General features: G+C 54.5%; 1 protein-coding gene across 2 annotated transcripts in view; it reads left to right on the top strand.

Moving 5' to 3' along the window:
* Nucleotides 1-9,158: 9,158 nt before the first annotated feature.
* Nucleotides 9,159-25,086, top strand: part of SRCIN1 (SRC kinase signaling inhibitor 1) — a gene marked incomplete at its 5' end in the record, with an annotated part of 59,659 nt that continues 43,731 nt past the window's right edge. The window contains 2 exons of one of the 2 annotated variants that reach the window (XM_080924642.1): nucleotides 9,159-9,282; nucleotides 16,295-16,357. In XM_080924642.1, coding sequence (XP_080780768.1) covers nucleotides 9,159-9,282; nucleotides 16,295-16,357 — 187 coding nt within the window. The remainder of the gene's footprint in view (nucleotides 9,283-16,294; nucleotides 16,358-25,086) is intronic. The other variant, XM_080924643.1, reaches the window with a different exon arrangement.

The following is a 25,086-nucleotide window of genomic DNA, read 5'->3' as shown; positions in this document are numbered from 1 at the left end:
TTTATTCATGGTGTGTGTGTGTGTGTGTGTGCGTGTGTGTGTGTGCGTGTGTGTGTGTGAAGGCAATGGTTTACTGTTTAAAGCTATTTGCTATTTTTCCAGAGGACCTGAGTCCTAAGTTCAATTCCCAGCACCTGTATGGTGGCTCCCAACTGTGTGTAACTCCAGTACTAGAGGATCCAATACTCTCTTGTGCGTCCCACCCAGACCAGGCAAAACACACATGCACATAAAATATTTTTATTAAGAAGCAGAAGAGGGCGCAGAGTGCTTTGGTTGTTCGTTGGAGGAGCATCTTCCTGTTCTGCCTGGTGATTGTGGTCCTTGTTCGAGCCTTTTCAGCGACCTGTCAGTCCCAGCAAGGGCCTCAAACCTCGGCCTGTCAGAAAGCCCCCCTTTCCCCCCCAAACAGCTGGTCATCAAGGCAGCCCAGAAAAGCGCGCCCTCTACTGGCGGGGTGAAGAAACCTCATCGCTACAGGCCAGGGACCATGGCTTTGAGAGAGAACCGTCATTACCAGAAATTCAAAACCTACTTGAGGTTTCAAAGTGCAGCCATCCGTGCCTTTCAGGAGGCTATCGAAGCTTACCTGTGTGCCATCCACGCCAAGAGAGTCACCATCATGTCCAAAGTTGACTCTCTGGATTCGCTGGGAGAGAGCTTAAGTTGAGGCAGTTTTTATGGCATTTTGTAGTAAATTCTGTAAAACACTTTGGTTTAATTTGTGACTTTGGTAAGAATTGTTTATAATATGTTGCATTTGCACTTAAGTCGTTCCGAAATGATGAATGGGAAGAGTGACTGTTCACAGACCTCGGTGATGTGAGCACTGTGGCTCAGGAGTGACAAGTTGCTAATATGCAGGGATGGGTGGTACTTCTTGCTTCTCATACATGTTTCTGTATGTTAATGACTTGTTGGATAGCTATTAAGGTACTAGAACTGATAAATATGTACAGGGTCCTTTTGCAATAAAACTGGTTATGATTTGAAGAAGAAGAAGAGGAAGAGGAAGAGGAAGAGGAAGAGGAAGAAGAAAAACAATAACAACAATAACAAAGATGGCAGTGGTGGCCATGTCTTTAATCCCAGCACCCCAGCACTTGGGAGCAGGTGGATCTCTGAGTTTGAGGCTAGCCTGGTCTACAGAGGATGTTCTAAGACAGACAGGATTACACGAGGACCCTGTAAGACAGTCTTGTCTGGCTAAGCTGTCCAGGCTGACCATCGGTTCATAGCTCTTGCCTTAGCAGTCTAAGTGTCTGGGATTACAAGTATGTGTGCCATGACCATGCCAGAGGGCCTTAAAAAAATCAATGTAATTATAAATTTAAAACTTTCACGGTGATTTCTGATTTATTTTAGCTTGTGTGTATGTGTGCGGGTCTGAGTGTGTTTGTGTATCGTATGCATGAAGGTTGTGACGTGTGGGCACAAATGCTTGTTTCCAAAGAAGGTAAAGGAAATGTTGGGAGGCAGAGGCAGGTAGAGCTATGAACTATGAGTCAAGCCTGGTCTACAGAGAAAGTTCTAGGACAGCCAGGACTAGGGTTGTATAGTGAAACCCTGTCTCAGAAAACCAAAAAGGAAAAAATGTGGAAAGATGTGAATTCAGTGACTCCCTGACCAGTTCCTAGTTGCTATTTGTTTGTTTGTTTGTTTGTTTGTTTATTACAAGAGAGAGTCTCAGCCAGGTGTGATGATGACACCTTTAATCCCTGCACTCAGGAAGCAGAGGCAGGCAGATCTCTGAGTTCTGGGCTAGCCTGGTCTACAAAGAGAGTTCTAGGACAATTTGGGCTACACAGAGAAACCCCATCTCAAAAGACACACACACACAGAGAGAAAGAGAGAGAGTGGGGGGGGGGAGGAGAGGGAGAGGACAGGGAGAGGAAGAGAGACTTGTGACACATCTGGCCCATGACAGTCGTGTTCATTATGTGCTCAAGGTGACCCTGAATTCCTCTATTCTTGCTTCTATCACTTAGACAGGTATTTGCTACCATAGCCAACTGTCTTTTCACTTTTTATTGAGGTGAAATTCACATAACATAAAACCAGGCACTCTAAAGTGAACAACCCCCAGGGTCAGGGGAGATAAAAATAAGACAAAAAGAACTCAGAAGGAAGTTCTGGGCAAAATCTGCTTCCATCTTGTTTCCCAACACTGGGAAGCTGGACCCATTTGGCCACAGGTACACCCACTGTGAATGGTTCAAGTAAAGGGGTTCATACAACATGCAACTTTGGTGACTAGCTCCTTCCCCTTGGCCTGAATGTTCCAGGCTCAGCCAACTTCATTCCTTCTTAGGGTGGAACAGAGGTTCTTCTGCAAAGACATAGCACAACTTGTTTATCAACTCGCCCACCTGAAGGCAGGAAGACACTGGGCTGTTGGGTCATGAAATCACTTCATGCCAGGGCTACGTGATTTCTATCCACGTCTGCTGAACTGATTTCCTTCCCACCAGCAATGTCCAAGAGTCTCATCTACCTTTATTATCTAGCAAGTGATGGCCAGGACCTCGGAGACGAAGGAGAGATCCCCAGGGGATAGTGTGCAGGAACTAGGTCAGTAGCTCCACCCCATTCCCTCAGCAGGCCACAGGCTTATCAGGTTGGTCCTGAGGCCCCAGAAGATGCTGGCCAGACTGGGAAAGAGCTTATTTCATTCGCTCATCAAGACACGAGGACGGGTGAGATCTAGAGCCCAAAGCCAGGCTAGGTGTGATCCTCCAGGAGCTGAATCTGTGACCAACCTGGCACCTCTGTTGGCTCATAATATATATTTTCTTAAAGTCAGAAACAGGCTGCCTTCCTTCCCTGGACCCTCTCACCACATGCTTTCTCTCCTTCCTTCTCCCAACTGCCTCCTCACCCCTCCTCTGTTCTGCACCCTCACTGCTGTGGGCCCTCCTCTCTAGTCCCCCTTTCCCCACAATTAAGTCCATTCACCCCCTTCCCCATGTTAATTCAGTCATTTCTCTTTCTTTCTTTTTATTGACAAGGTCTTGCTGTATATTTCAGGCTGCCCTCGAACTAATTGCTTGGCTCAGTTTGGCCTTAAACCCTCGTTACATCTTCTTCAGCCTCTTTGAGTAGCTGAGATTACAAACGCAAGGCAACTGAAGAACAGTGAGGGTGGAGAGTTTATGATTGCAGCTAGAACGCCCCCCCCCATCTAAGCCCCAGGAGGTCCCCCCCCCACAGAAGGGAGGTCTTAGAAAGCCTCTTTCCTTGTTGCTTATAGGACAGAACCAGCATCAGGAAGCACGGGCCTGACACACAGCAGGATTTCAGGAGACCCCTGTCTCTCAGTGTGGAGGGTTAAAGGTTAGCAAGGCAGGAATGACCAAGGATGCTCAGGGTGGCAGGAAATTGCCTTGGTGATGTTAGGAACACAGAGCTAGGAAGGCCTCTTAGACATTCCCCATGTGGGCCAGGCCCTGCCAGGACTTGCCTCAGTGGGCAAAACCCTAAGATGGGAGAGCCAGGAGGCGATCACCACCCCACTGGCTCTGCAAGTGTGTTCCTGGACCCGAGGCAGATGCACTTCTTAGGAGGTTGCTAGAAATACACATCTCCATCCAACTTACTGACTCTGAAACTCGGAGGACAATGCCTTTCTTCCAACAAGCCCCCACTGGCTCTGCTTTTCTGTTTAGTTTGCAGAGACCTCCTTTAATAAGGGAGATGCATTATGGGCCACAAGGAGTCCCCAGTCTGAAGGGAGAGCTTCAGTTCCTTGCAATAGGATAAGGAAGCTCTGGGAATGTTGCCCTCTCCGCTGTGAGGGCTGGGAGGGTGGGCGGAGGCTGAGGGTCTGGGAAGGGGGAGCCTCAGAGAACCCCTTCCATTTTTCCCCTCCATTTTTCCAAAAGCAGTTTGATGTGTTAATGAAGGCATGAATTATTGAGCACCATTTGCATTCGTTACAATAACAGGCAGGGGAGGGGGCCTGAGGGAATTGCGAGAGTCTTTTGAAATTTACTGCCACTTACTGCTCTCCTGTGGAGGGGGGCGGTGAGGATGAAGATGGAGCAATGTGACAGAGAAACCTCCTGGGTTCAGGGTCCCTAGATGCAAGCCTGGCTGAGGAACAGTCCTTCCTCATCAGCTGCGCTACCACCTCAATGCATGGTCATCACTTTTATGGGTGGCTTTGTGGGTGGCTCTATGGCCCTGGTCAGAGAAATGGGGAGCAGTTTTAGGGAACCTAAAGCAGATGCTTCAAAGTGCAGTTTGGGGGTCAGCCTTGATTTTTGCCTAACCCCCTTTTCTCTGCTGTCCCTTGCAGCTCCTTTGCTCTTTCTTGCCCAAATGTTTGCCCAGGTACCAAGCCCACTGCTACAGTGTCTTGGGGAAGAGGAAGAAAGGATGAGACACCTCCCCTTGAGGGTGCTCCCTGGCTCTCCCCCCCCACCAGCCTTTGAAGTACACGGGGGGGGGGGCTGGGGTCTTTGGGAAGGACAGGATAAATGGTTAAGATCTGTTTTTTTCCCCAATCCTCAAACATGCCAGCTGCTGACTAAGAAGGAGCACTTCCAGAGCCACAGGGGAGGACCAGAGAGAAGTTATGTTGAGGAATGAGAAGAGGCGGGGCAGCACCTGAGGCATCTCAGGTGAAGGCAGCTGGCACCAGGGTTGTGCTGGGCACTGTGCCAGCCAGCATTTCGACGCTATCCTGCTCGGCTCTACTGGATAAGGAACACCCAGGCTGTTCAGGCCCTGACCAGCCTCCAAGCAGCATAGCTCTCTCTCCTTCAGAGGCCTCAGGGGAGGTGGGGTCCCTGAAGGGTGATGATCTGTGTTGTTCTTTGGGATTGTGGGACATTTGTTTCTCTTTAAAGTCCCTGTTTATTCTCACACTTTCATGGGTCACAGGGGCTAGCTGTCCTGGTATAGAGTTTGTATAGGGAGAGTAGAGCTGTGTGTGTGTGTGTGTGTGTGTGTGTGTGTGTTCTTAGCTCTGAGATGATTAAAAAAAAATGTTGTGAAGGATTTATTGGTCATTAAAATGTGACCCTAGTGACAGAGTTGGTATTCAGTGTGTGTGGGCTCTGGGGTCAATCCCAGCATGGAAAACAAAAAAAAAAACAAAAAACAAAAAAAAAACCAAAACAAACAAAAAAAAAAAAAAACAAAGTTAAAATCTGGAGTGTAAAACAAACAAAAACAAAACAAAAATAAACAAAAAAAGAAAAAAAATAAAGCAAAGTTAAACAACAACGAAAGTGCACTAAAGAAGCCAAGCATGGCACCCAGCATCTGTGATCCCAGCACTAGGGAAACTGAGGCAGGGTTCTTGTGTACTGAAGGACAGCCTGGACTAAAAACAACCAACACAACAAAACCAAAATAGAGCTACGTAAATGAAAAATGACTTGAACCTGGTGATTTTTGTCTTGTCCTAGAGGGCTTCTTCATGAAGAAGCTTCCTGGTTGGGGGAGGGGGCGTGCTTTGTCCTGGCTGTCCTGGAACTCACTCTGTGGACCAGACTGGCTTCAGAGATCTGTGTGCCTCTGCCTCCATAGTTCTGGGATCAAAGGCTTATGCCACCATTGTTTCCATCCAGTCTTGCTCAGTGACTTGTTGGCAAGTCTAGAAGTCAAGTGTTTAACAAAGGAAAGTATCTCAAGAAGTAGGAGAAGCATCTTTACAGTTGTCATCTTGGAGAGAATGGCCAGGTCCTTGAGACTGAGAGAAACCCCTGTCCTGACTCCCTGCTTCATTTTTGCCCCTGCTCTCTGCTAATACCATGTGGGTATGAGACTCGGAGTGGCAGGTCTGGCCTCTGTTTCTGTCAGCCACAGGTAAGAAGAGAGTGGAAAGAGAAAAGAGCTTTAGCTGGGAGGCTCTTCAATCAGGTAGCTGTCTATCCTTCCTGAAGGCTTACTTCATTTCCATTTTGTTTTGTTTCTTGGGCAGGGTCTCACCGTGTATTCTTGGCTAGCCTAGAATTCACTTATGAAGATTGGACTGACCTAAAATTTGTGTTGATCCTCCTGCCTCTGCCTTCTAAATCTAGAATAACAGATGTGCACCTTTACTTCTGATATGTGGCTAATATGGCAAAATTAAATTAGGGACCATGGCTAAAGTCTGATGATGCTCTTCCCCTTTGATGGGCACAGAATATAGACGGGAAGACAATTTGCTTTTTGGGTAGGGGGTGATTCTGAGTCGGGAAGACCCTAAAGGCAGAGGGGTCTTTTAGAACAGTGTGAAGGTCTGAAGGGAGGAGAGGTATGTGCCAGGTTCAAGGCTTAATAGCTGTGACTCCTCCTGTGCACAAGGCCCGCTGGGTACTGGTGCCTATCTTGGGCAGGCAGCCAGGCAGAGAGCTGGATGCGTTCCCAGTGAGTGTCCAGAGGCCAAAAGATGGGCACCATCCAGTTGGCAGAGGAAGAGGCAGCTGGCCCAGAAGGGAAGTCAGGGTCTTAACTGCTAGGGTTGTGTGCCCAGACCGTGTGTCTAGGACACAGCTCTTGGTTGCCCTCCTGAGATGACCAGCTGGAGCTGAGAGTCCCCTCCTACTGCCTTGCCCTGCCACCTGAGTTAGTGGAACTGGACATTGGTCTGTAAGGGGCATTGATCTGCAAGGACCTTGCCCCTAGCTGGGCACTCTGGCTCAGAGGCAGGCCTAGGGGCGGGCAGAAAAGCAGGAGAGCCCAGATTAAGGCTAGCACTGGGTAGATCAAGAAGTGGGGAAACCGGTTTGTCATCTGGGCCACTTGGGGTGGGGTCTCTCCTAGGCTCTCCCTGCCAGTCATTCTGCCAGGTGGCCTGCAGGGAAGAGATGCAGGCACCGGGTGGCATTTTCTTGACCATCTGAACTACCTTTGGGAATGCCAGGAGTAAATTAAACGGGCAGAAATCTCAGCCTACCTGCCCCTCTCGAAAAGAAACTTCGGGGAGAAGGAACTGACCACAGAACCCGAGGGAAGGAAACAGGAAGAAGCCTGAGTCCCAAAAGTCATCGTGTGTCTGGGTCCAAGCTGGCGATGGAGAAGTCCTCATTATCACCAGGTAGGCCCAGTAAAGTGAACCAGGATGAGGCGCTCCAGCTGGCGCTCTACAGGCTGCCTTGGAAGGGGCAAAGGTGTCGCCAGAAGAGGCGTGAGAAGACAGAGTCTGGAGCGGCCTACTTTGGGGTCCACTTTAGGAAGGATCAGTGTCTTCTCAATCTCAATGCAGAACCTGCTCAAGCCTGCGGTAGGGGCGGGAAACCGAAGTAGGGGCTAGGAGGACGTCCAGCAGGGGGCGCCTGGGAGCTGGGTCCCTGGCCCAGTGGTAGCTGAGGAAGGGGGAGGGGCAAGGGTGAGGGGGCGCAACCATAAAGGGGCACACTTGGGTCTAGACTCTCCAGGCATAGAAAAGCTCCGAGGTCACCTTGACTGGAGTGATCTCCGATTCTGTGTCCCCTCCTTAGCCTCAAGCCCTGCTTCGACGCACTATGATTTTTTTTTGTTTGTTTGTTTTTGTCCCAAAGCGTTGAGGGTGTTTGGGGACCCAAAGAGTCACTTCACCAGGTGCCTATTTCGAGGTCACTCCGGGGTCAACGCATTTGTCTCTACCGCAGCAGGATAGGGTGGGGGAAGCAGGTGGAGTGGGGGGGAGGAGCGTGAACGCGCCCCGCACCCTAGTCCGGGCCGCGCGCTGCGGGATCCGGGTGTGCTGCTGGAGGGCGCGAGGAGGCGCAGTGCCCCTTCCCTTCCCCCGCTCTCCGCCACCCCCGGCGGCCCTTTGTACCATCCGGCCACACGCGCGTGCCCGTGTCGCGCGCGCTCCCGTCCGCAGTGACACACCCGCGCCGGCCGCACGCGCGCACTCGCGCGCACACACTCACACACAGAGACACACACACTCGCTCTCGCACACTCGGTGACACGCCCGCGCGCGCGCGCACCCACTCGCCCGGCCGCCGGCGCCCTCCCAAGCTGGTCCACCCCGGCGGGGCCCGAGCCCCCGGCCCGCCCGCTTGGCACCGCGCCCCGGGGCTGGGGCCGAGCGAGGAGCCCGCGAGGCGGCGAGAGGGCGAGCGCCAGGCAGGCCGGCCCGGGGCCCCCGCCCCCCGCGCCCCCGCCCGATGGGGAACGCTCCGTCCCAAGGCATGTCCCTGTCTCTCTCCTCCCTAATGTGCCTCCATGCTTAAGTGGAAGGTATTTCTGTTTTCTTTGTGTGTTTTCCCCTCGGCCGGGGGCGGGGGCGGCGGCCGGGCCCGGGAGGCGGCGGCCGGCCGGGCGAGGGATGCTCCGGGCGCAGGTGTTGCAGGGGGGCAGGGGACCGCTGCGCGCAGGACTGGGGCGGACCAGGAAGGGAGAGCGCAGGGAGCGGAGAGGGTCTGGAGCCGGCGAACCTGGGGACCCGGCGGGAAGGGCCTCGCGGTGCCCGGGGGGAGGGGACCTGGGGTTACAATGTAAGGGGGAGGGGTGGGTGAAGGGGGATGGCGAAGAAGAGTCGGAGGAGGGGAGGGGTCCATGCGAGGTGAAGCCAGGGATGTTGAAGGGGGAAGGGACAAGGGATGAAGGCAAGAGAATCATATCCCCGCCTTAGCTCTCTGAATGGGGTGCAGGCGCTGGGCTGGTAGTGCTGGACCCTTCGCGCCAGTCCCTCAGGGAAGCAGGGGACTGAGAGCGCTCTGGGTTTGGCTGTGTTGCCAGGATACAAGGCTGCGTTCTACACCCCACCCCCTGCACCTCGAGGCCCTAGCCCTGGAGACCTCCTAGCCTCCACAGGAGTTGCAGAAACTGGGGACCTGCTCCCCGCACGCTGGGCGGGTAGGGAGGGCCCTGGAGAGGGAGGGACTGAGGGAGGGGCTTCTAGATCTTAAACCCTCCCCTTGCAGAGGCAAGGGGTAAAGGAGGGCGCCCCCAGCTGGGTAGGGCGTCCGGGGTGATGTGGAGGTGGGGATTGCAGGGGGCTGGAAAAGTAGAGGGGCGGGGCTGGGGAGGGGACTCGCCGTGGCTCCCCCTCCCCTCCCACGCACCCCCCGCTACGTCAGAAGCTCCTGGGCCAGCTCCGAGTCCTGTCGGTGGGGGCAGCAGGATGCTGGTGGCAGTAGAGGGGGCCGGCCGGGTGCCTCCGCAGCTCAGCTGGCAGGGCCCTGTGGGGCGTGTGTGGCTGCTGGTGCGCGCCCCCAGCCCCACGCCTCCCCATGCAGCCCTGGCAGTGCCTCCGGCGCTTTGCCCTGGCCTGGTGGGAGAGGACCGCCGAGGGTCGCGCCCGTTCTCCCAGGGAGGAGGTTGGACCGAGGGACCCTGGGGGCCGAGGGGAGCCAGGTGAGCCTGATCAGCAGCGTGGGCAAGGAGAAACTGCTGAACTGCCTTCTTCAGCACCTCTCAAATGTTGCCGGATCTGGGGGCTCTGCAGACCTCAGCTTTGAGAGAAGTGGGGTTCCGGGTCGGGGCTTTCGGGCTGCAGCCTCTCTCAGAAGGTGTTTGGGATAAAGGTGGGAAGTGGAGAAACTGTGTAGGCATCAGTTGTAGGGAGGGCTCCGGCTGTTCCTTTGGGTGGGGTCCGTGCCCTTTGGGATGGGGTGATAAGACAGATACCTGCCATTACTCTGGTCATCTTCGGTCCGGGTGACCTTGAGCCAATTGCCTGGCAAACTCTGTGCCTCAGTTTCTCACTCCTTTCCCTGTCTCTGTGGTTGGTCTTTAAAATGATGATATGTCTGATGGAGCTAGTGACTGTGAAGATGAGAGACTGTCATCTCTGCGGGCAGCTGGGATGGTGGTTTCCAGCATGGTTGGTGTGTGTTGGTGACTCGGGGCCACTGTGGCATATGGGTTTGGAGTTTGGCTGATTGTGGCCGGTGTGGGGTCACTCTGGATAAATGATCAGGGTGGTATGCCAGAAGGAGTGCTCTTGGTAAGCTGAGAGTTGGAATGGTGACTTAGACTGGTACAGAAGCCAGGGTGAGTGTGGGCTATGAACATAAGGGGAGGGGGCTCCCCCATCCACCCCAAGGCTGCCTGGTACCCAGGCACCATTGGTGGTGAGTGCAAAGGCTTTGCCCTGGCTTCCTGCCACTCTGCCTTGGGGACAAGAGGGTCTTTGTCCAATGCTGCCCCCCAGTCCTGCATTTTTCCTCCCTTTCCTGGGAGGCTAGTTCACAGACCAACCACCCTGGGATAGAGGCTCTGGTGCGTCTAGAAGAAACAAATGTAGTCTCAGGCTGGGAGCAGGGAGAGCAGCCTCACCAGGGTTAGGGTCCCTGGAACAAGGTCTTAGAGACATTACCCCATTTCAGCCCTTCCCCTGACCCTCTGCTTACCTTCCCACCTAGCAGAGGAGGTGGGGGCTCCCTGGTCTTACCTATATAGCCTAGTAAAGGTGAATGGGGTTCTGTCTACCAGATGCATGGTCCCTCTGAGTCCCCCTGCCTGTCCAGGGACCCACCCAAGAAAAGGGTTTAATTAGAACCATTGATCCCTTTTTGGCTGCGGCCATCGATCTCGATGGTGTGGTCAGAGCCTGGGGGCAGGGGTGCTGTCGGCCGAATGCTAACCTTGGCATTCTCTACCAAAACCCCAGCCCTGGAAGTGCTGAGCAGGGTTAGGGCTGGGCTCTTTGAAACTCCCTACCTCCATTCCAGATCAACTCAGCTGAGGGCTGAAACAGTTAGGGACCTTGTTCAGGTTAGAGGAAGGGTGGTCACATAAAATGACCTCTTTCGAGTTGGGGGCACAGCATGAAGCGGTGGTGGTTGAGAGCATCATCCTATTTACAGGAAGTCTGGAGGAATGGAGCGACCTGTGTGTGTCCAGGCAGGTCAGGGACCAGGGGAAAACTGAGGGCTGGCTATAAAAGTATCTCTTTCGAGGAATTCTAAGCATTATCTCTGAGCCCTGGCGAGGAGATTGTTTTCCTCCTTCTTTTATGTCGTCCAGGCCTAGATAAGAGCAGGGCCTGCCAAATGCCCAGCTAGCCCAGGTCTGGCCTGGCTCTCTGACCCTGTGACCCCTGCCTGGATGGGAGGCATTGAGGGTGAGGTTTCTGGCATCCGTGGCTCAGGTCCCTGGAGTTGGGGGCTCTAGCTTGGGCCTGATGTGGGTGGGCCTGAGCAGGTGCAGTTTCAATGAGTCACTCAGGGGCTCTTTGAAGACTCCTTCTCTGGCTTCCCAGGGCCCATTTGAGCAAAGATAATAAAAATCTGGCCGTCAGCGGGTTTGAGGGCTGCGCTTGCCTCCTCTTCTTTCATTCCCAGCTCTGAAAAGCTGAGATGAAGGGTTTGGATCTGGCTAGAAAGCAGCTCTTGCCCCAAGGGAGAGAGGCAGGAGGGAGGGAGGGAAGACTGGAGGAGGGAGGGCCGACTTCTTGGCAGCCAGCAATGGGCAGAGGGGTAAAGGCATGGTCCCAAATCCCTGCTAACAACATGGTACCTCAGTGTCAGGACTCCATACACAGTACCCAGGCGATAGTGTGGTTCTTCAGGCCCCTGTGACCCCAGAGCATTCGTCTCTGCCCTGCTGTACCACAAAGTTCCTCCTAGTCACCTTAGGCTCTGTCTGTTCTCTCTGCCAGTCCCTTTACTCCCCTTCCTTTTCCCTCCCCCTCCCCGCTGCCCCCACTCTTCTTGCTCTCTCTGATCCCCCCTGCCTCCCCCCCCCCCCATTGTCTGTCTTCTGTGCCCTAGCAGCAATCCTGCTTTCTAGGGCTGAGTGGTAGAAGGTTGCTGCTGAGGGGAGCAGCCACTGAACAGCTCTAGCCGCAGCCTCAGCAGGGACGGGCCAGCTGACTATTATGGGCTGTCAGGTGCCATCACTGTCAGAGTTCGGGCTGGAGGGACTGCTGTGCATTTAAGAGCACACTCAAGGATGCACTCGTGTGTGTGTGTGTGTGTGTGTGTGTGTGTGTGTGTGTGTGTGTGTGTGTGTGTTGTCAGGCTCCTCCCATATTACCTCAGGCATTGGGCTATCCACACCTCTGCCACACACTTCAGTTACCTTCTGGCTTTCGACTTCCCAACAGATTTCTTTTCTTTTTTACTTTTCTTTTGTTCTCTTGCCCCAGCCCTTCTGGTCCTTGATCCCTCTGTCATGCATCTGTCTCTCATTCCATGCCCATCAGACTACCTCTAGGCTCCAGAGAGGCAAGAGGGATCCAGGAAGCTGCTGGGCTCCATGCCAGGCCCTGGCCACTCTCCTCTGGTTAACCCTCCAGATGACAGATGATCACTGGAAACTAGACTGAGCCTGGAGCCCTGCACTGAGCCTGTCTCAGGCCCGGATGTCCGTGTGACCTTGAACAAGTCCCTTCCCTAGTCTCCCTTCTCACCTGAAATGAGGGGGCGGGGCTGGATGATCTCCAAGGTCTCTTCTGACTTTCCTTCAGTGTTGTGTCTCTCTTGTGGGTGATTTGCATATGCTTTGCATATATTAATAGCGCCTGCTTGCCGAGGGAAGGACACCACCCACATGGGACCCAGAGTCCCGCCCATCTTTCCAGTTCTCCTCACCCATTGGCCCAGTTCCCAAGGCTCCAGTGTCTCAGAGGGGTGGGAGCTAAGCATCAGAGAAGGTTGGCTCAGTGTCCCTGTGCTGAGTGTGGCTTTAGTGGGTGGAATCCTGCAGGACTAGTCATTAGGGGGTGAGTTCCCTACAACACATGGTAGGTACTGGGTTTGGAGCATCACGTTTCAATTCAGGCCACAGTGCACAGCGAGGCCTGCTGTGTGCCCTCCCTTTTACTCTTGACCAGGCCCCTGGGCTTTGGGAATGAGGGCTAGAACTTGAGCCTCAGACGCAGAGAAAGGTTATTTCCTATCTAGCCTTAAAACTTCTGTGCATATATATGCGTGTGAGAGAGAGAGAGTGTGTGTGTGCATATGCATGTATGCGTGTGTGCTCGAGTGTGTGCTCGTATGTGCATGCATGTGTTCAAGTTTGTGCATGTATGTTTATGTCTGGGCACATGTGTGGGACATATGGTGTGTATATGTGTGTGTATATGTGTGTGTGTGTGTGTGTAGAACCCCAGAGGTCCAGGTCTGCCCTCCTGATCTCACGGTGTTTCTTCAGGCCCTGCCTCCTTGTTATCTCCGTGTAGTCTTCACCTGGTATAGACAGAGCCTAGGACCCCAGCCCTTAGTACTTCTGTGGCTCCTTTCAAATACAAGTCCCCCTGTGACCTGAGGCAAGTCGGAGATTAAGGCTGCAGGAGGCAGTATGAGACCACTGAGTCACACCAGTAACTTCTGCAGGACAGAACAGAAATGATTTTCTCCACTAAGGACCGGAGGGCTGGTGGGGGTGGTGGCATGCAGTATGTGGGGACAGGGTTAGCTTTAGGGAAGTGCTGTCCAGTAGGTAGGGCAATACATACAACCTACAGCACAGTGCCCGACTTGTCACAGGCAGACGGGTGTCTAGGGAGGGGCAGAGACTGGCAGCCCAAGGCTAGGCTTTGAAGAGGACTTGGTTCATCAATTCCTAGAAGAGCTCTTTTCCTATATTCAAGCTGCTACATCTGCCCCTCTTCCCCCATGTGCACACCGGGCGTAGGGCCAGCTACCAGGACACCCTGCCCTGGTCTTTGGTGCTGGCACTGCCAAGCAGTAGGGTGTGGAGGATGGAAGTCTGCTCTCTCCCCTCTCCTCGTCTCTGCATAGGACAGCTTGGGAGGAAACAAGCCCACGCGGCAGCAGCAGGAATGGAGGTCAGATAGAAACACTTTCCAGTGTAGAGGGGCCTGGCAGTGTGGGAGTGAAAGCCAGTATGACAGTTAAGGAGCTGGCTGGTCAGCATGGCACCCCCCATCCCCCAAGGAGCCAACTCTTGTGTGTGACTGAGGGGGTCCTGCCTTGTGGAACAAAGGAAGCCAGGAGGTGTCTTTTGTTTCCTAGGACAAAGATAAAGTGCATGTTTAAGAACTTAGACTGGTGTCTCTTCTGTTGCTGTGTGACCTTGGCAACTTTGTTGCCCTCTCTGGTCTTTGGTGTCCTTGATCCAAGTAAAAAAGTTGAAAAGAGAGGGTCTTAGGCTCCCTGTCGGTTGTCTAAAATTCTCCCCACCTCCTTTCCCCTGAGATATGAAATGTCTTGTCACATGAAGGGTAGGAGGAATGTTTTCCAGCTTCAGCTGAGCCAGGAGAAATGGCGGAAGGCCAAACATTTGAGCACACACACATGCACGCACTAGCACCTCACAGAGAGCAGCTCCCCACTCCCTGACTAAGTTATACCTTGCTGGCATCTGTTCTCCTGCCTGGGAGATAGAAAGGGCACTGGCAGCCTCTGCTAGCCACGCACTCCCATTCTGCTGAGCCATGATCCATACCGTGTTTTCCATCATGCTGAGGGTCCAGCAGGTGGTGGGGCTTCAGCCACCGCAAGCAGGTTTCAGGAGAACTGTGGCCAGCAGGCTCGGCTGCCTGCAAGACCCGGGATGGAATATCCCAGGAGAGAAGCCGTGTTCCCTGGGTCTCATTGCTGAGGACCCCAGAACCTCAACAAGCCTTAAGTCTCCAGTGAGGCCCCAGTTTGAGGTATTTGTACACAGCCTGGGGTGTGTGTGCATGACATTCTTATCCTGTGTTCCCCGACCTCAGTCTCCTAGTAACTGCTGGAGAGTGGGTGTCCTTGCAGCCCCTAGATACCGGCTAAGAAAGTGTCCAGGGTTCATAACAGCCCTTGCAGGCATAGATCCTCACTACTAACCCCAGACCCTGCTCTCCATAGCCCAGGATTCCTGATGTCAATCAGGAGGAGGCCTTTGAGGGGTTCTCTGTTGCTGCTGAATCAGGAGGGTCAGGAAAGGCGCTCATAGAGAGTTAAAGTCTCCAACAGTGGAAGCTCAGGAAACCTTCAACCCTGTCCTGAACCAATCTGCTTGCCCTATTATCTACCTGACAGTCCCGGGACAGTCCCAAGGGTGAGGCAAGGAGACTGAACAACCCAAGAAACTTTACTGAAACATGTAATGGACTGAGGTTAGACTTCAGGGAGGACTTCCCAAATATTGAGCAAGGGGAGGCTGGATGGGAGGTGGTCCTGGTGCAGCCCAGCTCTCGAGTTAGGTGGTCCCAGTAGGGACACTCACAGGGGGACTTCGAGTCACTTCCTTGAAGTATTTGTGGTGGCCGTCTTGCAGAGGGGACACCCAGAGTCAGTGAGGGAATTCAGGCAGAGCTGGAAAAGATTCTACAAGAAACCTTGAAGCATCTACACTCGTCCCGGGGGTGGGAGGACTGGACTGGGGATGGTGGTGAGAAGGAACTGGAAAGGTGGTTCAAACAGGTTCCAGCACAAGGACCGGGGCTCAGAGGTTCAAGGCCATGGGGGTCCCTTCACACAGTCTCAGGGCCAAACCAAAGAAATGGAGTCAATCTGTCTTCTCACCATCCCCATTCAGGGCACCCTGGGGTGCTGGATTCCTGATTCATTCTTGCTTTCTTTCTCAGTAGTCTGCCCACATCTGGGCACAGCAGCTGTTTCTCCCCAGGGTGTCTCATCGTTGGGTAATCGGTGGGAAAATTGGAACCGAGAGATTGGCAGTGCTTGCGGTGAGGATGTGCTCGGGCTCCTAAGTGAGGGCTGAGCCCACATTGCTGAGAGGAAGGGTAACTCAGGCCCCGTGGCTGTGGCTGGAAAAGTGCTAGTATCTGTAGTGTGGCGCAGGATAGAATAGGAAGAACTTCCGTGTGGGGCGAGAGAAGTGTGTATGGGGTAACCTGCGGAGAGTTGTCCTGGCTAGCAAAAGGGCCTCAGGCAGGTATAGTGAGGCGTCTTTTCCCCATTGAAAGACCAATCAAGGTTTGACTGTGAACCTTCCTGGCTGGGGTGGGGGTGGGGCTGGCAGATCGAAGGGAGGTCTTTGGAGCTGGGGAAAGGGTGGTCAGCAGCGATGCTGATCCTTTGACCCTTGACCCTGCTCCTGCCCCCAAAAGGAGACCTGGGTAGGGGAAACTGTTGGGTCCCGACAGATGCTGCATTTGGGGGTCTGAAATGGGGGCTTTAGCCAAGTGTCTGCTTCCCATGCTCAGAAAGAGGATTGAGTGAGGGTTGTCTGTCTGTCCAGGGGACCCAACTCTTGGGTCCCCATGTTTTCTGTGTTGGTGCTGTCTGTCTTCCTGTCTGTCCCCAAGTGATGTCTTTGTCTTCTTACTCCCTGTCCCTCCTCTAATCCGCGGTCGGTCTTTACCCTGCGAGGAGCCTCCCACATCCTGGTGACCTCAGAAGGGACAGCTCCCGAGGTCCTGGCTTACTGCTCCCCACACCCTGGCCCAGCCCCCTTGCCCTAGCTCATTCAGCTCATTCACTGGTCTCCTCCTTTCCTGTCCCTCACCCAGGGCTCCAGCGAGCGGCGGGAGGGAAGCCGGCAGGACTCTGCTCCCTCTGTTTAAAGTCTCCAGGTTAGTAAGCCAGGAGGGAGCCCACCACCCTAGTCAGCGCCCTCCCCTGCCTGCAATGGATCACAATGAGCCACCCTGGGAGGGCTGCCCCTGGGAGGGGTAAGGCAAAGGTCAGGGGGAGGGGATGGCAGATCCCCTTGCTGGGGAGGGCTCCTTGCCTGGCAAATATGTGTCTGTGTGCACGCGTGCATGTGAGTGTGCGTGTGCAAGCACGCAGGCATGTACGCAGGTGTGTGTCCATGAGGGCTGGGTGTGGGATAGAGTCCGGCCACCTTTGCCGAGGGATGAGGCCCTGGGGGCTCTGCGGGTGGGAGTGGGGTGGGAGCTGGGTCAGGTGACCTCAGGGCTTGTTTTTCAGTTGCCTTACCCCTCAGTGTCCACTGAGAGCCACTGAGCCTGCACGGGCTCCCAAGGGCTTGAGAGAGACTGAGCAGGGCCATGCTTTGCCGCCCTGCCTAGCCAGTGTAGTCTCTGGGAGTGGTGGCTGCTGGGTGGGTCTCACAGCAACCTAGGGCAAGTGCTATGCAATGTAGCAGCAATCTAACCTCCAGAGGTAGCATCTGTCCCCCAACCCCACTAAGATGCTATACCGCATCCACTGACACACTATTGACTTGGCCTGGTCAGGCTGGAAACTCCTTCCTACTGTCCTATCCACCATCCCTGCAGACCCTGAGACCCTTACTGTCACCTTAGGGAATCAAGCGAACTGTGACCCAGACTCCAATTCCCAGGCTGTGAACTCTTAGGCAAGCCTTAAGGCCTTTTGGAACTAGACTAGGACAGCCCTCTGCTCTCTTCTGCGCCCAGGGCTAGCAGCTCAGAGCACTGAAGGTCAAGGAGGCCTGAATTCAAATCCCCATTTCAGCCATTGTAGCTATGTGGCCTTGGACAAACTGATTTCTTCTCTGAGCCTCAGTGTTTGAACCTATGGATCAGGGGGAGAATTTGCATGCGGAAGACTGTGAAGACAGACAGGCACTGACCGGTGGGGCTCTGGCCGGAGCAGGATGCTTTGTAAGTGACAAGTGACGTCTCTTTCGGCTTGAGCTGGCTGTGCCCAGGTGCTGTGTGGTGCTGTCCACCTATGCGGGGTGAGAGATGGCAGAGTTCATCTCGGCAGTGACTTTGTCCTCTGACCCCCCCTTGATCCCCAATCCAGGCGGGCAGCGGGGGTGGGGGGCGGGAGGCAGCCCTCCTCACTGCTGCGGTTGCCGCCGCCGTCTTGATGGCTTTTTAATAACTTTGCTGTGAGACAATCTGCGGAGAGCTCGTTTGTCTGCCTCTTAATTAAAATTACCGTTTTCCTAAAAGAGCAGCCATGTTTCTGCCCTCCCCCAACCTCAGCTCCTATCTGAGAAGGTGGGGAGGGGCTGGCACTCCAGAGCAGGCTGGTTGTCCAGGACCCTCTCTGGGGAGGAGGGCCAGACCTCTCTCTGACAGATTTCAGGGGGCTGAGGCAGAGGCTGAGCCTGTGGAAGGAAGCCTGCTCTAGCAGAGTGATCAATGGTGCTTTTTCACCCACCTGCTTCTGGAATGCTCCCAGTGACGGGGAGCTCACTACTTCTTTGGGACTTTCCACATTCACAGAAAGGTGTGTGAGCCCTGTCTTGGCTGCGCTCTGAGTGGAAGGTGTGGGTGGGTTTTAGACCGGACGAAGGCGTCGTTAAGATGCTGTGGAGAGGGAGCCAGGGCATCTGGGGTGGACTCAGTCTCTAACAACTGGTCGTGTGTTTCTCGGGGGGGGGGGACTCTCACGACAGGGAATTGAGTGTGGGGACAGTTAACCACAGCATGGCTGGTACTGTAACACTGCTAGCTTCTGTGGTTTGGGGTACGCTGTGAGGGGGACGGTCTCTGAGACGTAATCCCATGGTTCTTGTCCTCCTCTGCTGGCCCCAGAGTGGCACTGAAGATGCTGCCTTTGGTGGGGGTCAAGGCACATATGACAGGAAATCCTGCGAGATGCCCATCAGGCAGATGGCTCCAGGCTGCAGCCCCGCCTCCTCTCCCTGGTGCCTAGGGCTCCGAAGGAGAAAGGTTCAGCTCCCTGCCCCCAGCCACTTCCCACACTGTGCCCTCATCCCAAAGTCTGTCTTGGGTCTAGCCTCAGTCTCTCGTGTTGTCTGGGCAGTAGGAGAGGCTGTCCACTCATTTTCTGCAGGGGACATTCCCTGGTAGTCCCCGGGGCCTTGAAAACTGACATCCGCATTCCTCTGCTGTGTGTCTTCACCGTGTTCCGGTGGAGGCCTGGTTTTCTACTCTATAGACTGGGTCTTCTGTGGCTCCACTTCTGCGACTGTGTCTGGTGTATATATGGTCATGTAGTCAATCAACAAACAGTCAGCACAGGCCTATTGTGTGCCAGGCAGTGGGGAGGTGACAGGGTATATAAAACAGTTCAGCAGGACAAATGCAGACTTCTTTTGTGACCTCTTCTCTTGGTCAGGATGCCTGAGTAGCAGGGAGACCAACCAGGATAGCAGTGACCACCCTGGGAGATATGTACTGATCACTGTGGGGAAATAGCCTTTCTCCGGAACCTCCCCCTCCCCCACCGCCTCTGTCCCATCCCAGCCACCCAAGATGGCAGAGTGGTGACAGGTGCCGAGCTACAGAGATGACAGCGCTGCTCATTCCCCCATAATTACTGTCTGATGAGACGCCAGAATTAGCCACCGCGTGAGCACGGGCATCAGATGCGGGCACAGTGCGGGAAGTGGCTGGGGGCAGGGAGCTGAACCTCTCACTTTCTCCTTCAGAGCCGTGGGGCCCTGGGCAGCAGGGCAGGCACAGCACCTAGAGAGGGAAATGGGCCAGAAGGAGGAGGCGCTGTGTGGTTAATGTGCCTAGAGGTCCAGCGGTTTGTGGTTTCCCAGGCCTCGAAGTGACATGTCTGAAAATGGCTGGCATCTGGACAGGGCTGCTGGGGCCCTGGGCCACTGACCAGAGACCTACAGGTAGACTCTGAGTACAAGCTGTATTCACCTTGCTTCTAGGTGCTGGCTGTGTGGAGCAGTTGAGAGCCAGGGCCAGGCCCTGAGGCAGATGAATGGCCTGGGAGGAACATGGAGGGAGAGTGTGGGACATCTGAGGCCCAAGATGAGGCTAAGTGGGAGGCAGGGAGGTGACGCATTGGTCACCAAGTTGGGCTGCTCCTGTCCTGGGCAGCCTCACGGGCAGAAGGAGGTCATCTGGTACATTCCTAAGACCTTGTCTGGACCACGGCATTCTGAAGGACACCAGGTAGGAAAGGGCAGTGAACACCAGGGAGATTGCTCTGTTGAGAACTGGAAGGCAGACCATCGAGGGAGGATCTGTTCTGACCAGGAAGGTATTGGGGTGGCCTGGCAGCCTCCTTCATCCCCCAAAGAAGTGCCCTGTGGGAGTCCGGCCTCTCCTCTCAGGACGAAGGAGTTCACATAATGATAAAGACCTTAGCTGAGATCTCCATTCTTGGAAGCATCCAAGTCCCAGCTCCTGGGGCTAGTGGACAGGGAAGACTTGTAATTCTCTCTCTGTCACAGCCTGGGGCTTGGTGGGGGTTGTTCTGAGTCTGTCAGGTCGAAAAGAGGGAGCTTAGAAACTCAACCAGGACTGGGAGACTCCTTCCAGTCTGGGGTCTGGGCTCCTCGGCTGCTCTGCTGGCTGCTGCCTTCCCATCCTTCCGTCCCTTGTTCTGTCCCTGGAGACCAGGCCTCTGGTGGGAGGACAGCAGGCAGGCAGGAGGATTAAGAGCTGCCAGATGGGGACTTGGGTTCAACAGTGGAGGGTGCTGGGAAGGGAGGTGAGAATCTTGCTTCTGAGAGGAGGCGCCTTTATACATCCATGCCCATGTTGGGCAAAGTCACTCTTCCGGGCTTCAGTGTCCTGACCTGTCCCTTGCAGAAAGCAGTTTCACAGGGCTACTGTGAGGGCTGTGTGAGTCATGGCTGCCAGTGCCCTTTGAAGTGTCATGCCTGAGGCTACACAGGGACAGGCCATGGTCCATTTTCACATCCCTGCTTTCCAGGCAGCCCCTGGCTGGTTTTCACTTTTCTCTCTTTTCCTCCCTCCCTCCCTCCCTCCTTCCTTCCCTCTCTCCCTTCCTCTCTTATACCGAGGATGGAGCCCAAGGCCTTACACACACTAGGCACATTCTACCATAGCCTTCTTTCCCTATGTTTAGAGATACTCAGACTGGCCTTGAATTCTCTCTGTGGCCCAGGACTTGTTATCCTCCTATGTCAGCCTCCCGAGTAGCTTGGAATACAGGCCTTCACTTGTTCCCTTTGGTCGTGCTGGATGTGGGACCCAGTGTGCCAGGCATGCATCAAGCTCAGCTCCAACCCAGTTTCACCCTCTTTACTCAAGCAGAGGGAGGCCTGCAGGTTTTAGCAGATGCCCTGGTGGGAGGATTCAGGCTGGACAACAGGGAGAACTTCCCCTAGAAGCATGTGGCCAGACATACTTGCCTGAGCTTTCCTGAGCCTTTTGTAACCCTGGCTGCTGTGGCCAGACCTCCCAGGAGGACATGGGGTGCAGGGGGCCACAGGGTACAGGGTGGCTTACTCTGGAGAGTAGGACTAGCTTTGTCAGCTGCTGATAAGCTGAGTGACCGTGTGTATCTCAGAGGGAGGCCAAGCCTCTGTAGCAACATTGGTTACAAGCGGCCCTTAGAGTCAGTGATTTGGGAGCCTAGGTCCAAACAGACCAGACACTTGGGGAAGTGAGAGTGGAAGGTGCCACATGATAGGTCTGCACCGGCATCTGTGAGGGTGTCTGTCAGTTAGACAGCTATGAGTGGGAATTGAACCCGGGTCCTCTGGAAGAGTAGTCAGTGCTGAGCCATCTCTCCAGCCCTGGTTTGCTTTAGTCTCATGCACGCCAGGCTGTTTGTCCGGCAGCTCTGTGTAGCCAGGGATCCTGATCTTCCTGCCTCCGCCTCTCCACCGTGACCACAAACCTGCCACCAGCCACCAAGCTGGAGCTGCACTGCTCTGTCCCAGAGGCAGGACAGTCTCTCTGGGGACTCAGGGACCAGTGCCATGTGTGACCATAGCCTGGTTAGGGCCTGTGTGTCCCTTTACATGGCAGTGCCTGTGGAGTGGGCAGCAAAGCTGTTGGTTCTGGGCTGAAACTGGGGTGGGGTGGTACCGGGACACACAGGCATGGTGACAGGCGTTTTGTGCTCCAGGTTGATGGCCCAGAACAGCTGCTGTGGGGCACACTGGGGTCTCTGTCTTGTAGATACTGTCTCTGTTCACACCTGCTGCCAAGGTGCAGAGCCCTGGGGTAAACCTGCTTGAGGAGAGGGGACTCTGGCAATCTCTAAGTTGGGAGGCTTGGTTATTCCCTCCCATCCCTCCCCCTCTCCCCCTCCCCCTTCCCCTTCTCTCTCCCTCTCCCTCCGGCTGCTGCTTTTCTTTCTGGCTGCCTCTCCAAGGAGATGAAGAACTAACAGGACACCTTCCCTGGGCTCAGGAGCAACAGCGATGTCATGCAAGCAGGAGCCTGTTAGCTGGTTCCTAGTGTTCCTGGGGGGCGGGAACACCAGGGTGGGCTGTTCTAGCCTTTCCACACACCCCCCCCCCTTCAGACCAGACGGAAGCTCCTTCTCCTCCTGTCCACCTCCCCTTTTCCAGGGAAGCCAATTAGTCAAGCCTTCATTAACTGTGAAAATGCAGAGAAAAGCCTACAGCCCCAACCTGACAGCTAGTGAGAGGCAGTGAGGCCAGGGGTAGATGGGGAGCAGGGAGCACACAGCTTCCACTCGTCCCGTGGGTCATGTGCAGGGCACAGTTTGAGCACCTGTCTATGATTAGCTTTTTGTGTTCTTTTGCTTTTTTGTTTTTGTTTTTGGAACAGAGGACTGAGGTCTGCAGAGACGCCTGACCTCCTCAAGGTCGCGTCGTAACAGCCATTGGCAGAGCCGGCTTTGAGCAGAGCTTTCTTAGCTGCGGATTCAGTGATTTTTTGGTAATGCCACAGCTTTGCCTGCTGTGTGTGGGAGGGAGGAACATGGACCAGAGGGAGGGCTGCGTCGTTGAGATTTTGATTTGTGGCTCATTTGGAAACGGGAATCATGTCTGAGTGTGCGCTAGGGTGGTGGTGACACAAACTTGAATTCCATATGTGAACCCCTCCCGGGCTGGGCTGGGGAGCTGGGGTCAGCCTAGGCTGTGACCCCCTAGCTTGTATCTTTGGGCCTGGGTGCTGCTGTGTTGTGTGATTTGAATGAATTTGTTAGCTTTCATGCCTCTGGGGATCCTGTACCTGGGGAAGGGGCTCCCCTGGGAGTTGCTTCCTGGGAAGTATCACGGTAGAATGAAAATGTCCTTGTCCCCCAAGGCCCACCCAGCATACTTGGGGGGGGGTTGGTCACTGATGGGATACGCAGAAGAACCTCATTATGGTGTCTTCATTCCTCCCTGTGTGGGAGTTAGGAACTGAGTGGGGTCACACATGCCAGGGTTACTGAACCCCATGTGCAGGGCTAGGTGAACCCGTAGGCTGTGTGTGAGCCAGGACTACAGAATGGATGTAGCGCCCCCTGTCAGGTTCAGTATGGCTGCTTCTTCACAGACCCTCAGTCCCTCTGGTAGTAATCAGTCCTGAGTATCCTCAACCTTCAGGCCTGTTCTTCAGGACCACCCAGTGTGGGCAGCATGGTACCTCACAGAAAATGGCTTCTTAGTTGAGGGTGGAGACCAGGGCTCCACCCTGAAGAGGCCCTTTAAACCCCTGAGGAGGCCCCTATTGCTCGAGGCAGATAAGGCCTAAATGCAGAGTATGGTTGTGCCCTGCCCCTGGGAAATGCCCAGCTGGAGGCTGGAGTCCTAAGTGAGGTTGGGGGCCATTTGGAATTGAGGTGCGCAAGCATCTTGTGCTCAGACTAAGGGTGGAGGGCTGTTCCTACTCTGTGCTCATGACAGAGGACCCAGATCTGAGGTGGCAGAACCATACTTTTTAATGTCTCCTACCCAGGAAGCACTGTGGAAAGCAACAGAAACTCCCACAGGGAGCTGGGGAAGGCCCAGGCCCAACCCCATTGCTCCTTCTAGGCAGGTGAGCTCTCCCTCCCCAGCCCTGAGGAGGTCCTTTAATTAGATTTCAACTCATTTAACCAACTAAGTGGCCTTTGGTGGGTTTTAAATCTGCGCAAATTGGTTTGTGTTTTTCTGCCTGTGTAAGGTTGTGATTGGCAGGGCCCAGCGCCATCCTCTCCCCTCCTGGCCTCTTCTGGTGTCTTCCACCTCTTGTTCCATCCAAGACTGAGTGCCCAGCTGCCTAGGAGTGGGCAAGAAGACAGGGACACAGGGAACAGTCTCCTTCCTGTCCCTACCCCCAGGAGGGGACACCATGGGTGCTCAGCCTTCCTCCGTCACCCCACCTCCCTGACCCTCACACTCCCTGGCTGTCCCAGGAGGACAGTTGGGCCTGAAGCTCTCCGATATGGCCCTATAGACAACTGAATGGGATGGGGGAAGGGACAGACCCTGGCTTTGCTCATCTGGTTTCGGTGTCTGTAGAGCACAGGAAGCTGAGTCCACCCTGAAGCTAGACTCTGTGTGACTTCCTCTGTTATGGATCAAAGCTGGCCTTCCCTGGGGAGCCAGTAATGACAGTTTGCTGTCATTACTGCCTCTGGAAGTCATCTTTATTGTCTAACCACCTCTACCCTACCATGTTTTCAGCTCCTTTTTCTCCCAGGTCTCTCTCCCTCTCATGGGATCCCTGCCCTCCCTCTAGCCTGGATGGGGTTTTGTAAAGGTAGCTTGATTTCTAGAGCAGGGCTGGGTTGGCCATGGAGAATTTCAGGGTGCAGGTATGAAGTCCCTGGCTGGGAGCTGGGTGGCAACACCTGTTTCAATCTTCTGTCAAGCTGGCGTTCTCTCCCCCCCATCTCTGAGGCTCTTGTTAGAGTGACAGGGAGACTCAACAGGGCGCTGGGCATTAGCAATTTAGGGGGATATTACACAGGAATGTTTACAGAAAGGCAATTGCCTGGAAAATGACTTTGGTGGCTGTGGTATAGGGCGGAAAAGCTGGTTCTAGAAAACAGACACAGACGGGCTTCTGCCTCAAGGACCCACAGACAGAGTGGGTGACAGGCATGTTGCCCATAAGCCACAGCATAGGCCACCCCTGGGCAAGCATGGGTGGGCATGGCTCTCAGAACCTTGGCATTTAAGAAGCAGATCTGAGCCTCTGACCTTTGCCCTCTGGCATCTGTCTGGCTTCAAGTCCATCACGTTTGCAGACTGAAGTGGGTGCCAGCCAATGAAGTCGTCAGGCAGTATTGACTGTGGCAGTGCCTCAGGGCTGCTCCTGGGTGACTTGGGCGCCTCTTGCTCTGGCTATAGAGGGGACATCAGGAGTTCTGTTGCCTGCATGTGTGTGTGTGTGTGTGTGTGTGTGAGTGTGAGTGCGCGCCCCCGTGCGTGTGCTTATGAGGAGGGTACTGTGGGCTCTGAAGCCATCCCTCTTCAATTTTTGAAATCTCTGTCACCATCCTCCCTTTGCCTTGACTGGTGGGGACGTGGGTTGCGGTCACATCCAGTCCTTTGCTTTCTGCTCTAGCTACATTCAGGCCCTGGTGTCTGTGCAGACCATGGGTTGAGAACACAGGTGTCGGGTCCCCTTGCATAGTCTCTTGGTGTCTGTGCAAAAGGAGCTGGGTGTCTCGGAGCTTCTCAGAGTCCTTTCCTGTCACTTTTGTCACAGCAGCTTTGATCCCCCTCCATTTT

The sequence above is a fragment of the Micromys minutus genome (genome assembly GCF_963924665.1).
Source record: "Micromys minutus genome assembly, chromosome: 10".
Classification (NCBI taxonomy): Eukaryota; Metazoa; Chordata; class Mammalia; order Rodentia; family Muridae; genus Micromys; species Micromys minutus.
This window is presented reverse-complemented; position numbering and strand designations above follow the sequence as displayed.